Genomic DNA, 12,596 nt, shown 5'->3' with positions numbered 1-12,596 from the left:
GCTTGGATGTCAGCTATGGTCTCTTCAGGGTGTATTCCCAGTAGTGGAATTGCTGGGTCAAATGGTATCTCTATTTGCAACTTTTTGAGAAAGCGCCATTGGTGGATTTGAACCACATGCCGGGAGTTTGGCAACACAGCTCTTTACCTTTAAGCCACCAGAGCTCACTGATGATCTCTTTAATGTGGCTCTATACAGATTTCTGTCTCAAACTAGTTTTCTGTAAGGAAGCCTAAAAAAGACAAGAGTGATTAAGTATTTCAGATAACCTTGCAGCTTTAAATTCAACTCTTCTCTTAGACTTCAAGTACCTTGAATTATATGCATTCATTATTATGTTGGATAGTTCCTTTTTAAGAAAGCATTGAAATTTCAGGAGGTCAAATTGAAGTCATTGTCCAAGTTCAGGAAACATATCTTTAAGTATCCAGGGTAATTTTGATATTAGCATAAAATTCATATCAGACAAGGTATGGCCAATATAAGAGAGACATTTGTCAGAATTTAAATTTTAGCAACCGCTGGGACAATAGATCTTATGGTTTAATTAGTTTAAATTTAAGTATAACATATAGTTTGCCTTTAAAAGTCTCTTCAAATGACCCATGGATAATTTAAGAAAGCATATTCTAAGGTCACCTGTAGAGCTATAAACGGGTTAGCTTGTTCAAGTTCAAACTGAAAGGTTTTTAAAAACAAAGTTTTTTTGTCGAAGTTCTAGAAAGTTCTGGAAAGTTCTTGGATAACTCAATCTAATGGCCAGTCAATTGAGATATTGTGTCTGTTTTCTTCGGTGGATTAGTAGCAGCTGATTATGAGCATTGTTCAGCTGTTCTTACAGAGAGCTTAGCATCTTAGGGTATTGCAGCTCTGCCTTCTGAGAAGAGCCCAGAGAGTTGCTGCCAGAAATACTGTCCCTCACACTCACACTTTCACCGTTGGCCACCTCTCAGGAGCAGATATTAGTTAAAAACTTGCCGGTGCTTACCTGTATGACAAAGGCTTTTCACCTCCTGGGTTACTTAGGAATTCTATAAGGAATATTTCCATAAAGATCTCACTGGAATAAGAAATGATCATAAAATCCTCAGTTTTCCAAACTTATCACCTCAGTAATGCCTGATGGATGTAATGTGGGCAGGATCCTGCTTTTCAAGTATCCTTGTATGTTCTGTTACTTAAATATGCATTTCTGAAGGGCCAACATTCATTTCACAGGAAACTTTCTATCCAGAAGGGCTAAAAAATGAGATAATCCTGTTCATCTTAGGTACAGGTTATTTGAACGTTACCTTTGTTAACATGCATTAAGGATTTTTCTGCCCCTGAATGTTCCACCCTAAATCTCTAAGAGATAAAATGTTATTTGCTTTGGGATTAAAAAGAATTACTTTTGGAATTGAATTTTAAATAATCTCAAATCATAATTAAGGATGATGGGATAATTGTGGGAAGGTGTTCCTGTAAAGATCTCTGTACTTGTGACCTTTCACATTTTTGTGAACTCAGGACGAAGGATCATGTGATGGGTTATCTAGAAATGATATTTGCAAGAGAACAAAAAAGTTGTCAGAATGGATCTAGATAATAATGATATTTGATAAAATTAATTAATACCACAATTTAAAAACATTCGTCTATTGTTGGCCAGGAGATTCTGTAAATTGGATTAGAAGAAAAATCAAGGAGAGTCCTGAACAGCCAACCCCATGATTTCCTATGTATAGTTGTTAAAAAGATGAGACGTATCCAAACTCTTGTTTCCTCTAAATTTTAAAATAAAAAAAATAAAATAAAAATATGCCAAGCCATTTGATAGGCCGTTAATTTGCAATGATCTCAGTTGTTGAATCAAATGTGATGATAACATTTTTGTATATTTTTTTTAAGGCTGGAAATTGAATCCAGTTGTGGGTGCCGTCTACAGTCCCGAATTCTATGCAGGTAAAGAGTTTGCTGTGCACGACATCTTCTTGGCCTTTCTACATGTGCTTTGCCTGCCCATAGACAGGGGGTCTCATCAGATACTCCAAACAGAGTGAATCCCGGGCCTGACAAGTCCAGAATGGTTTATTTGGGCAAAACCAAGAGTGTTAAAAACCTTTTCAGACAACAAAGGGAAATCCTGAAAGTTATCGAGTGGGCAGACACGGAAGCACTGCCCCTGTGGATATTTCCCATTGATTTTGCCTTAAGAAAGCATTCCAGCTTTGTTCAATGGCATATTGAACAAATGTCGAGCTGTCTACCCCATTTTATTTCAGTCTGCTTGACTGTGTCTTTTGGTCATTCATTTCCATCTGGGGGTTGTTTGTTTATTTCTTTTTTTGGCAAATCCAGAGAGTTGGCTTCATTATTCCAAAAAGATGGCCGTAGGTTGGAATTACCAAGAGGAAGACTCTTTAGCAAACTGCGGTTAAAAACAATGTTGTCTTTCTCTCTTCACTGATGGGTTTCCCTTGGTGATTCCACCTCACTTCTTTGCCCTCCAAGGTGTGTGTCTGCTCCCATCCCATCTCTTCCTGCCCCTTCAGCTTCCCCTCAGTTGGGAAAACCTACTCTCCTAGAGAACTTAATCATCACAATTTAGGAACGATCAACCTAGTGGCCCATAGGGTTGTGAGGGCTGACGAATCCCATAGTGCACAGGTCAGATGGCAAGGTGAAAACTTTTCCAGACACGTGTCCCAGGAACTGGAGGTCAGGAGATGAAGAGAATATCGGATGCTGCGAGCTCGTGTCTGACTGGCTCAGCAGAACCATTCTTCCTTCCAGTTGTCTCCTTGCCCACCAATAGGCTGCATTTACCTCTCCAGGATTCTAACACACAGATAAGGGGGGGGGGGATCTTCCCTTGACGTGGCTCTTGCTTTTAAATAAGCAGAAATGAATGACCACTTGATCTAGGTCCATTCACTTAATGATCCTTTGAAGATTGCCTTCTCTTTTTCATCCTGGGATTTCTTTCCCCTGCTATTAAGTGGGGACCTGAGACAGGAACCCAGGAACTAAGACAGCTGTTCTAGCCCACTGAGTTAACTGGATGGAAAAGAAAAGTCTGAGAAATCTGGGTCAGTATCAGGATGTTTAGCAGATAAGAGAGCTTAGTTTCAAATGTTAGGCAGGCAGTGTGTGCCATGGTTCTTCCTTTGTGTGTTTACCATCAGCTTGAGTTCAAATCCAGATACCCTTTAACTTAGGGAGAAGCTGTGTTGACATTTGTGAGGTCAGGCAGACTTAGCTAGTGACCTTTCCATTCTTGGATCATAGAACTCCACTCTGGAGAGGACAGCTAGCAGTGTTAGGGGCATAAACCTCCCCCTACCCTTACCAACCTAAGTTAGAATGCTGGCTTCCCCGCTTACCCAGCTGTGTGACTTTTCCAAGGTTGCTTAACCTCTCTGTGTCTCTGTTCAGTCATCTTTTAAATGGCCAGGAAAATAGTAATTAGCTCACTAGCTGCACATTACAAGTGGGTTAATAGAAAAGTTTTGGTGCATATTCAGCACTGTATAAATACTTGGTAAGGGAAAAGATATATATCTATATATGACTTTTTTATTTTTGCAGGAGGAGAGGGGGAAACAATGAATAGCTCATTCTGTGTCAGTCTAAGTGAGCTATTAAATCAAGATGATTTCTGTATTTCACAAGATGAAATACTCTTTACCTCTTAGTAAATGCCAGGTTCAACATTTGTACAAAAACAAAAAGAAAACATTGCCATCAGGTTGAGTCTGACTCCTAGAGACCATTCAGGACAGAGTGGAACGGCCCACATTGTTGTTTTTGTTGTATGCGGTCAAATGAGAACTGACCCATAGCTGACCCTCCAGCAGATTTTCAGAGGCAGTTAATCACCCAGGAGGAGACTGCCCATCGTTCTTCCATGGAGCAACTGGTGGTTTCAAACCGCGTGCCTTCGGGACTGCAGTGCAGCTCCCTAGAACTCCCCATAGGATTTCCAAATCTGCCACAAAGCCAGATGCCACATCTTTCTCTCCAGCAGGTCAGCTGATGGATCTGACAGTTAGAAGCTGAGTGCTTTATCACTGTGGCATCAGACCTATTTTATGTCTACATGGCAGGGGGGAGGTAATTCCTGGGGTGCAGAGCTACATAGTCTGTTCTGGTCTGATAGAGAACTCTGCAGAATTTGCTTGAGTCTAATCTTGTCCAGTGCTGCAAAGCAAAGAAGTCCTCCGACTGCACTAGAAAGAGGGCAGTAGCCCTGGACGTGCTCACCAGCCACCCTGGTGGCCACGAGATGCCATTCTCCACCCTCGACATGTCGCCTCCCCAAAATGCTCGGGTCCTCATCCAGAAGTCATCTGTGGGGATGGAGGACACAGATGTATACATTGCAGCAAAGAGGAAGAGTGGGGGTTTTTTTCTGATTGTGATGACAAAGTCAGTGGTCGCCTTTAATCCCTTTAACCATAACAGCAGTTAGCCCCTTTACTTGTATTTTCAAATCTACGTGCACATCTGTAGGTGTTAAAGATGATTTTGTGCAATTCCATGTGAGCCGTTAAATCAAGATGCTTTCTTTACTTCAACAAGGAATTGTCTCTGACTAAAATAGGAGACTCTTCAGAGTAACTTCATACACCAGAAAATAAAATTCTTCTGCGCATTTTAGAACATCAGATTAGCTAGTCATAACCACCTGGTGCCCAGCCTCCAAAGTTACATTATTTGTTGGAGGGAGAGACTAGTTATCACAAGAGTTAATAGTTACTGTCTACTTTCTGTGAGCCAGAGGCTGTGGTAAGCATTTTGCAGAAATCCACACATTTGATCCTCCCAGCAATTTTCCCAGTGAGGAAACTAAGGCACAAAGAAGTTGGCCCATTGGCCCGAAATGTCACAGCTGGTTAAGAAGCTGCCCTAGTGACTCAGGGACAGAAGCATTCAGTTAGTTGACAGGACGAAGATGTGGCAGTTTGCTGCCCTAAAGTATTACAGCCTTGGAGACCCTGTGAGAGAAGTCTGCCCTGTCCTGTGAGATCACTGTGCCTGGGGAGGACTGCAAGGTACAGTGCTTGATTGGGGTTTTGAAGAGGCAGGCCAGGATTTGAAATCAGGATATAATTCTCCAGAGCCTGTTCTCTTTCCCACCAACTTAGGGTATTCCCAGGGGCACTGGTAGTGCAGTAGACTAAGCACTGGGCTGCTCGCCATAAGGTCTAGGGTTTGAGGCACTTGCTGCTTTGTAGGAGAACAGTGAGGCAGTCTGCTTCTGTACACAGAACCGTGGAGGCTCTCTGGGCTCTTCCAGAGAACGGAGGTTCAAGGGTTGCTGTGAGGCAGAAGCTGCTTAATGGCCATGTTTGGTTTTCTGGATTATGGGGTTTTTTCCCCTGTGTTTTTGTTTTTGTTTTTTGTTTGTTTTTTTAAATGAGTAGTATAATAATGCAGGTTGACTGTGGCCATTGAGAGGAGAGCCGTGTTAGAGAAGTCGTTATGAATTCCTTCACCCACAGCCACTACCCGCACATTCTGATGTGTCTCCTGCCCGTGTCAGGAGAAGAGGTAAGAAGCCTCAACGCTGAACTCCTTGCTAGCAAGTCAGCACTGACTCAGAACTGACCCTCCATTGAGTTTCTGAGGCTGTAGATCACACCAGAGGAGATCGGCCGTCTTTCTCCCTTGGAACCACTGGTGGATTCGAACCACCAGACAAGCATGGCCTTTGGGTTAGCAGTACAGAAGCCTAAAGACCACCCTATCAGAGAGCTCCATACGAAGGTCCAACAGCCAAGCTTTACTTCTGGCAGCTCCTCTAATAACTTAGATGTAGAGACCGTGCAAGGGAGAATAAGTAGTTCTTGAGGGATTGGAGCATTTGTGTTTTCGTTAAGCTTCTTTAAAAGCATACTGAAATATTTGGTTAGCATTGTGCTGCTGGCCTTAACGTCTGTGCTTCGAACCTGTGGGTCTCTCCATAGGAGAAAGCGAAGACAGTCTATTTCCATAGAGATATACCACCTCGGAAACCCTATGGGGGATTACTTTGTCCTATAGTGTCCTGGTGAGTCAAAAATCAAGTGAAGAGCACCGGATTTGGTTTCATTATGTCTGGATTATCCGAAATAACCAGATTCCTTTTCCTTCCACCTATGTGTGTATATATGTAGGCAGGCAAGTTCACAATATTAAAAAATGTGGTTGCAAATTCAGACTTGTTCATAATTAATTCCTTGGAAATACTTGAAAACACAATAATAAGCAAGTAGTTTAGATACAACGTTTCAGGTACTTGTAGCTCCAGGATGAGTATCTGAAAAAAAAAATCAAGATATAATAAATTCTTTTTTGTATCCAGACATAATTACTATTGTCACCCATTTAAATATCAATAACGAAACCTTTTTTCATTTGTAATACCCCTAATGAGAAAACGTAGAGTCTCGATTTCTTGTACAAGGTGGTGCTTGCCCCGGAGCTGAAGTGCAACCCTTAACATCAGTTTGTTTTGGATCTTCAGCCAGCCAGCCCTGACTGGGCTGCAGATGGAAAGCTGGACTTATTAGTCATTTCTGTAGATGAAACTTTGCGCTAATGACAAATACCATCATCTGTCCATAGCAAAATTATCGATTTTCTGCAACTTATGCAGAACTCACAGCGCAGCCTCCAATTGTCTCTTGGAACAGGGCATGCAAAGTTCACATATTTTGTAAATTAAAATCAATATTTTCAATCTCTCCTAAAGGTAATTTTCCTAATTTACTGGACTTTCCCCTAACATTTATTTTCTCTTTTAATTATAAAATGGCAGGCTATTGATTTTGGGATATAACCTCTTGATGCCCGGAGTGCATTTTTATTGCTAACTCAGGGTGGAGAGGTGGAGAGAGTTGGTGCAGCACTTAATGAGGACCTTTAATTACTGGCTGAACAGTAGTAATTTGCTTTGATGAATTATGACGTACACTCTCCCTCGCTCATACTTTCCAAGGGAAGCATTTAGCAAGTCATTAATGTGAGGTTTTTCATGTCCAGTGATTTTTTTTCCCCCTAAATGCTCATCAAATCAGACATTACTATTTTTACTAATCAGACTTACTATTTTTTCTAAATTTGAGGGATTTTTCCTGGGGGGCGGTGGTACGCACAGCAATGAAGACACTGTTTCAACAAATGCAACAGGTATAATCCAATGACATTTCTGAACCTTTCTCAAGGCGTGTAACCATTTTCATTATTAACTTTTCCTAAAGTACTCCTCCACCATGAATACCGAGTCATTGTCTCCTAAGTGTCTCATTAACCTTTCATGATGCTGTTTGTTGTCAGTTTGATCCATTACTGCTAATTCTTTGAGAGGGAACAGTATCCAGCCACTGTAGACAAATTATTGTTTGCTTCACAGTAAACTTTTGCAAGGAAAACATTTTTGTTTGCAGTTCAAAGATTATCTTAGAGTGGTAGTTTTGGGTTTTTGTTCAGCTTCAGAAGCTCCAGAACATCTGGATTCCATTGCACATTTGAAATTCTGTCTTGTCATATCCCCCTTCCCATCAGATTCTTCTTGGGTAGAACTTTTAAATTTAGATCAAAACCCAGCTTCCAGAAACCTCTATCTAATCATCGATGTAAATCTTCTCCAAAGAATGATGGGAATTTTTCTGTAAAACTAAGCAGCATTGATGATTTATCCTTTATCTAATCACCTTCAGAATCCTCCAGGTGTAGTCACAAGACAAATGATAAGTCAATACAAAAGTCACAGTGTTCTCTGGGAAGTTCTCAAAGAATATGTATCTATTTCAATGTAAGAGTTTTAATACAGTTAAGGGCACCACAGAGAAGTGTTGCTGTATATCGTCAAGACAGAACCAACCCATACCTGACCCTCTCGCACATTTCCAGGAGCAATTTATTGACAAGAAGAGATTGCCCTTCTTTCTCCTGTGGAGCAGCTGGTGGATTCAAACTGCAGAGCTTTTTGTAAGGCAGTACATTTCCTTACCAGTAAGCCACCAGAGCTCCCTAAGAGAAGTAGAATGTGTTAAAATTGCTTCTCCCCATGTCATCTCATGCCTCAAGTTATCCGGTGTAATTAGAAATCAAGTCTCCAAGCTTTGCTGCTGAAGAAGTCTCTGAGGGAGTTCTCATAGCTTCCTAGGCAGTCTGAGATGTTCTCTTGCCTTCTAATGAAAGAGGAAAAAATAAAAATGTGGTTGCTTTTAGAGATAATTATGATATCCAGCTAACAGAATGGTTGATTTAGAACCCCCTTAATCTTCATAAATAAAGGGTTTTAAAAAAAAATAAAATAAATACCAGAGGTTATACGAAGTTGTCAACACAGTGCTGACAAATGGCAAATCCACTAGTTTCTCAATTGCTGGTACAGCGAGACGCTGCAGGACCCATCCGAACGGTACATCATATCTGCCAACTCATTTCTGTGATTAAATATCCCATCAGTGGGGCTATAAGGCGGCAAAGCTTAACAAGATTCATAAGAGGCACCACTTGAACACACATAACTCACATCCATGGGTGATGAGCAACCCGCATGCAAAAGAAAATTGGAATTGAGTTAAATTACTCCAGGAGACACGATCGATAGGAAGAGGCGAGGATCTTCAAATGCGATGCAAATATAAGATACAGTCGTGTCCTGATGACAAGAAACAGAGCAAGTCACAAGTCCAGAGACGTGGAGTAAATCAACCCGAAAGGCTTGAGGAGGATGACGAACAAAAAACCCGGAGACACCATACCTCTGTGTGTTTTTTTGAAAGGGGTCAGGGTGGTAGCTGATCCTGAATGGATAATCTCCTTTAAAAGAAAAGATTCTAGTTATGATGGAAAGAAAGGGACGGGGAGGAGGGGGGGAAGGGGGCTGGCAGGTACGATGAGAAGAGAATGTATTCCCCCAAAGTCACATTGAAAAGGCGGGTGATCAGGTCTTCTCATCTGGGGATTATGGGGGATCAAATAGGATAATAAATGTGCAAGAACCTTCCTATTCTGTAAAGGGAAAGTGAAAAATAGAAAAGATTACTGAGATCACTGAGTGCACCTTGTCTGATTATGCTTGTGTTGGGAAGAACGGAGCCACTGAGTGCAAGACGTGTCACCAGGCGAGGTGACTGCAAAGTGGATTGGGATCTCGAGCGTGTGTTTCAAAGCAGAGACACGAGATGGAGCACTCTGTGATTGCTTACCTCAAAAGGGCAGCTATCTTTGACCTTGGCTTACCTGCATGAAGGTGTGTGTTTGCTACAGGACTTTGTCTACTAGGAACCAAAACACAGCTCAGGGTTGGATCAGAAGCAGGTGGATGTAGGCTGGCCTGTCAGCTACTGGCCCTGCTCCCACTTCACTGAGTCTGTTTGAGCTGAGAGAAAGGCCTCCAGCCACACACCTGAAAAGAAGAGAAAGGTTGCCCATGAAACAATGCCAGTCTGTTCTCCTGGCGTGTTTTCATCGTATTTTACTTATGACAACTTTAGATTTCTGCTCTGGCAGGAGAGGACCCGGATGTCCTATTGGATGTCTGCCCTACCAGCGTGAGAGGGTGACACCCACCGTCACATGAAGAGATCCAGTGGCATAATGGTGAAGTGCTTGGCTGCTAACTAAGAGGTCAGCAGTTCAAACTCACCCGATGGCTCTGTGGGAGAAAGACCTGGCGTCTAGAAAAGTTATTAAAAGAAAAATAAAATCCAAACCTACTGCCTATCAAGTCAATTCTAATTCATAATGACCCTAAAGGGCAGAATAGAATGGTCCCATGGCTGTAATGTTTAGTACGGTTTGCCACGTCTCTCTCCCAGAGAGCCACTGTTGTTAGGTGTTGAGTCGAGTACAACTCACAGTGACCCTATGAACAGCAGATCTGAACCCTGCTCTATTCTGCCCCATCCTCACACTTCCTGATGCACAAGAGCCCATTGCAGCAGTCACCATGTCAGTCCACCTGGTTGAGGGTCTTTATCTCCTTTGCTAACCCTCCACCCTTCCCAGAATCATATCCTTCTCCAAGGAATAGCAACATGCACAAAATATGTGAGGCAAAGCCTCATCATTCGTGCCTCCAAAGAGCATATTCCAGCTGCACCCTCTCCAGTACATACCTATTTGTTCTCTTGGCCGTCCGTGGGATGTTCAGTGTTCTTCTCTAGCACCACAGCTCAAAAACAATTCTTTTTCTGTCCTCCTTATTTACTGTCCAACTCTCAGATGCATAGCAAGTAATTGGAGAGACTGTGGTCTGGATCAGACACACCTTAGTCCTCAAACTGACGTCATTGGGTTCAAACTGCTGACCTTTAGGTAAGCAGCCAAGGACTTTAATCATTGCACCACCAGGGCTCCTCCCTGAAGATCACAGCCAAGAAAGCACTAGGGACTTTTTCTGCTCTAAGGTTGCTCTAAGTCAGAATGGACTCATTGCATCCAACACCAGCCCTGCCCCAGGACTCTCGAAGCAGCAAGTCGCACACAGGGACCTCTGTTGGCTCCAACATTTCCCCATCGCTGCCCAAGAGGACTAGCCTGGATGAGACTGAAAACATCCCTTTAAACCTGCTTTAAGGAGCAGCTCCTATGCACAATGATGACCTTTGACTCTCCAGTGCTTGTATAATTCACACATCTGCCCAACTCCAGCGTGGTGCACTTCAGTGAACTGGAACTGCCTGGTCCAGACGCAAGTCCCCAAGCAAAGGATTTATGGCTGGAAATGTTCCACTTGGGCGAGTTTATCTTGTACATCTGTTTACCTTGGCTTCCCCTTTTAGTTGCAGTTCACTTCGCTTCACTCCTCTCCACCCCCTCATCTGCCTTATCAGATTTTGTTCCATCTCTGCCCGTTTTTGGCCTCCATTTTTTATCTTCCTCCTTCTCCATCTCCCAGAGTGAATACAGAGTGTCTTGTTCCTTTTTAGAATTCATTTCAATTTTTGTTGGGGAGAATTGACACAGCTGAATGTAGACCAGCCCAACCCCTTTGTCCATGTACAATTCGGTAGCATTGATTGCATTCTTTGAGCTGTGTAATTGTGTTCCCTCTCCTTTTTTTCTAAATTGCTTTTCTTCCTTAACATAAATTCATTGCCCTTTGAGTTTTCTATCTAATCTTTCGAGTTGCTCTTGTCAATTTGATTCTAGATAGATCTTGAAAGTGCATAGTGCTCAAAACAGACATTCTTTACTAGTTCAACTATTGTTGAGTCTTAAGACTTAAGTGGATATTTTCTGTTTAGGATTTAAGGTAATCCCAGGGCACTGGTTTCAAGAGTTCATTTGGAAGATGGCTTGCTTCTGAGGGAGTCCATGATAGTTTTATTCTTCAGATAGGATCAGAAATTAATTGTTTGCTCCAAACTGCATTTCCTGGATAGATTGCATTCAATGCATGGAAATATGCTCTATAGTGGAGAAACACCCCACCCCTCCTGTCTCCAGAGCAGCAGAGTATGTGGCCCTCTGAGAGAAGTCATATCTTCAGGCCAATGGGAACAAGATGGGGTTGGAATAGCTGGCACAGGAGGCAAATTATCACTCGAATAGGTTTTGTGGGGACATTTCTGGGCTGCTGTCAACATCAGTAGTTACCCTTGAGTTGATTCTGACTCATGGGGATTCAGTGTTTCAGGGAGAACTGTGCGCTATAGAAATTTCACAGGCTGGTTTTGGGAAAGCATATTGCCAGAACTTTCCCACCCAAGGTGCTTCTGGGTAGATTTGAACCACTGCCTCTTACTCAGCATCAGAACAGGACTAACTGTTTGCATCACCTTGGGAGAGTATTAAAGCTACACCAAACCTAATGCAAACCCACTTCCACTGAGTCCAATCCAACTCATAGTGACCCTTCATCAGGTTTCCAAGGCTGTGACTTTTTACAGGAGGAGACTGCCCATCTTTATCCCTTGGAGCACACTGGTGGATTTGAACTGGCAACCTTTCCCTAGGCAGCTCCATACATTACTAGCTATGCCACCAAGGCTCCTTCTGAGAGCTTTTCTGATGCACTTAATCTTCCCACAGTGATGTCTGACCATGAGTGTGAGGCATTATCAGCCAGGGAAACTGGCTTAGATCTTCATGTCCATGCTTTGTATTAGAGGTCACTCTTTGAGGCATGCAAGCCTGAGTGACTGACCTAAGCTACTCAGCCCCTACAGAGCCCAGACAGGCTGTTGACCATAAAGCACACAGTATAATCCAACTAAACAAACTGGTACTAGAGGCTCAAGGCTTCAGGCATACAAAGAAAACACTCTGAGCAGGCAGAGTATTTCCAGACTCAAAGTTCTTTTTCTGCTCACAGGCCAACAGCCAGTCTTGATGACAGGCCTTTATCGGGGACATCCAGGTCTGAATAACTCCCACTTGCTGAGTTTAACCTTTCCAGCCTACCAGAGAAGAAGAAAAATACAAAGATAGTAGGTTCATCTTATGATGATAATGATGGCAGTGTGGAAGGTGTGAGGATGATAATGGACCCAATCCACATTTATACGGTAATTTACTCAATCTAGCAATGATTATAATGACGTCAGTGTGGTAAAGGTGAGGATGAGAAACTACCCAATCCACATTTACCTGCATGGTTAGATTCCAGAGAA

The 12,596-nt window shown here is 42.5% G+C and overlaps 1 protein-coding gene across 6 annotated transcripts in view; it reads left to right on the top strand.

Annotated features, from left to right (window-relative positions):
• RBFOX1 (RNA binding protein, fox-1 homolog (C. elegans) 1) overlaps nucleotides 1–12,596 on the top strand; it is a 465,218-nt gene that overhangs the window by 340,078 nt on the left and 112,544 nt on the right. For all 6 annotated transcript variants that reach the window (XM_006895224.1, XM_006895222.1, XM_006895227.1 and 3 more), the window contains one exon: nucleotides 1,891–1,944. In XM_006895224.1, the coding sequence (XP_006895286.1) occupies nucleotides 1,891–1,944 (54 nt within the window). The remainder of the gene's footprint in view (nucleotides 1–1,890; nucleotides 1,945–12,596) is intronic.

Source organism: Elephantulus edwardii, unplaced genomic scaffold (genome assembly GCF_000299155.1).
Source record: "Elephantulus edwardii isolate Elephantulus edwardi_28Jun2011 unplaced genomic scaffold, EleEdw1.0 scaffold00162, whole genome shotgun sequence".
In the NCBI taxonomy this organism is placed as follows: domain Eukaryota; kingdom Metazoa; phylum Chordata; class Mammalia; order Macroscelidea; family Macroscelididae; genus Elephantulus; species Elephantulus edwardii.
Note: the sequence above shows the minus strand (reverse complement) of the source record. Positions and strands in the feature narration are given on the sequence as shown.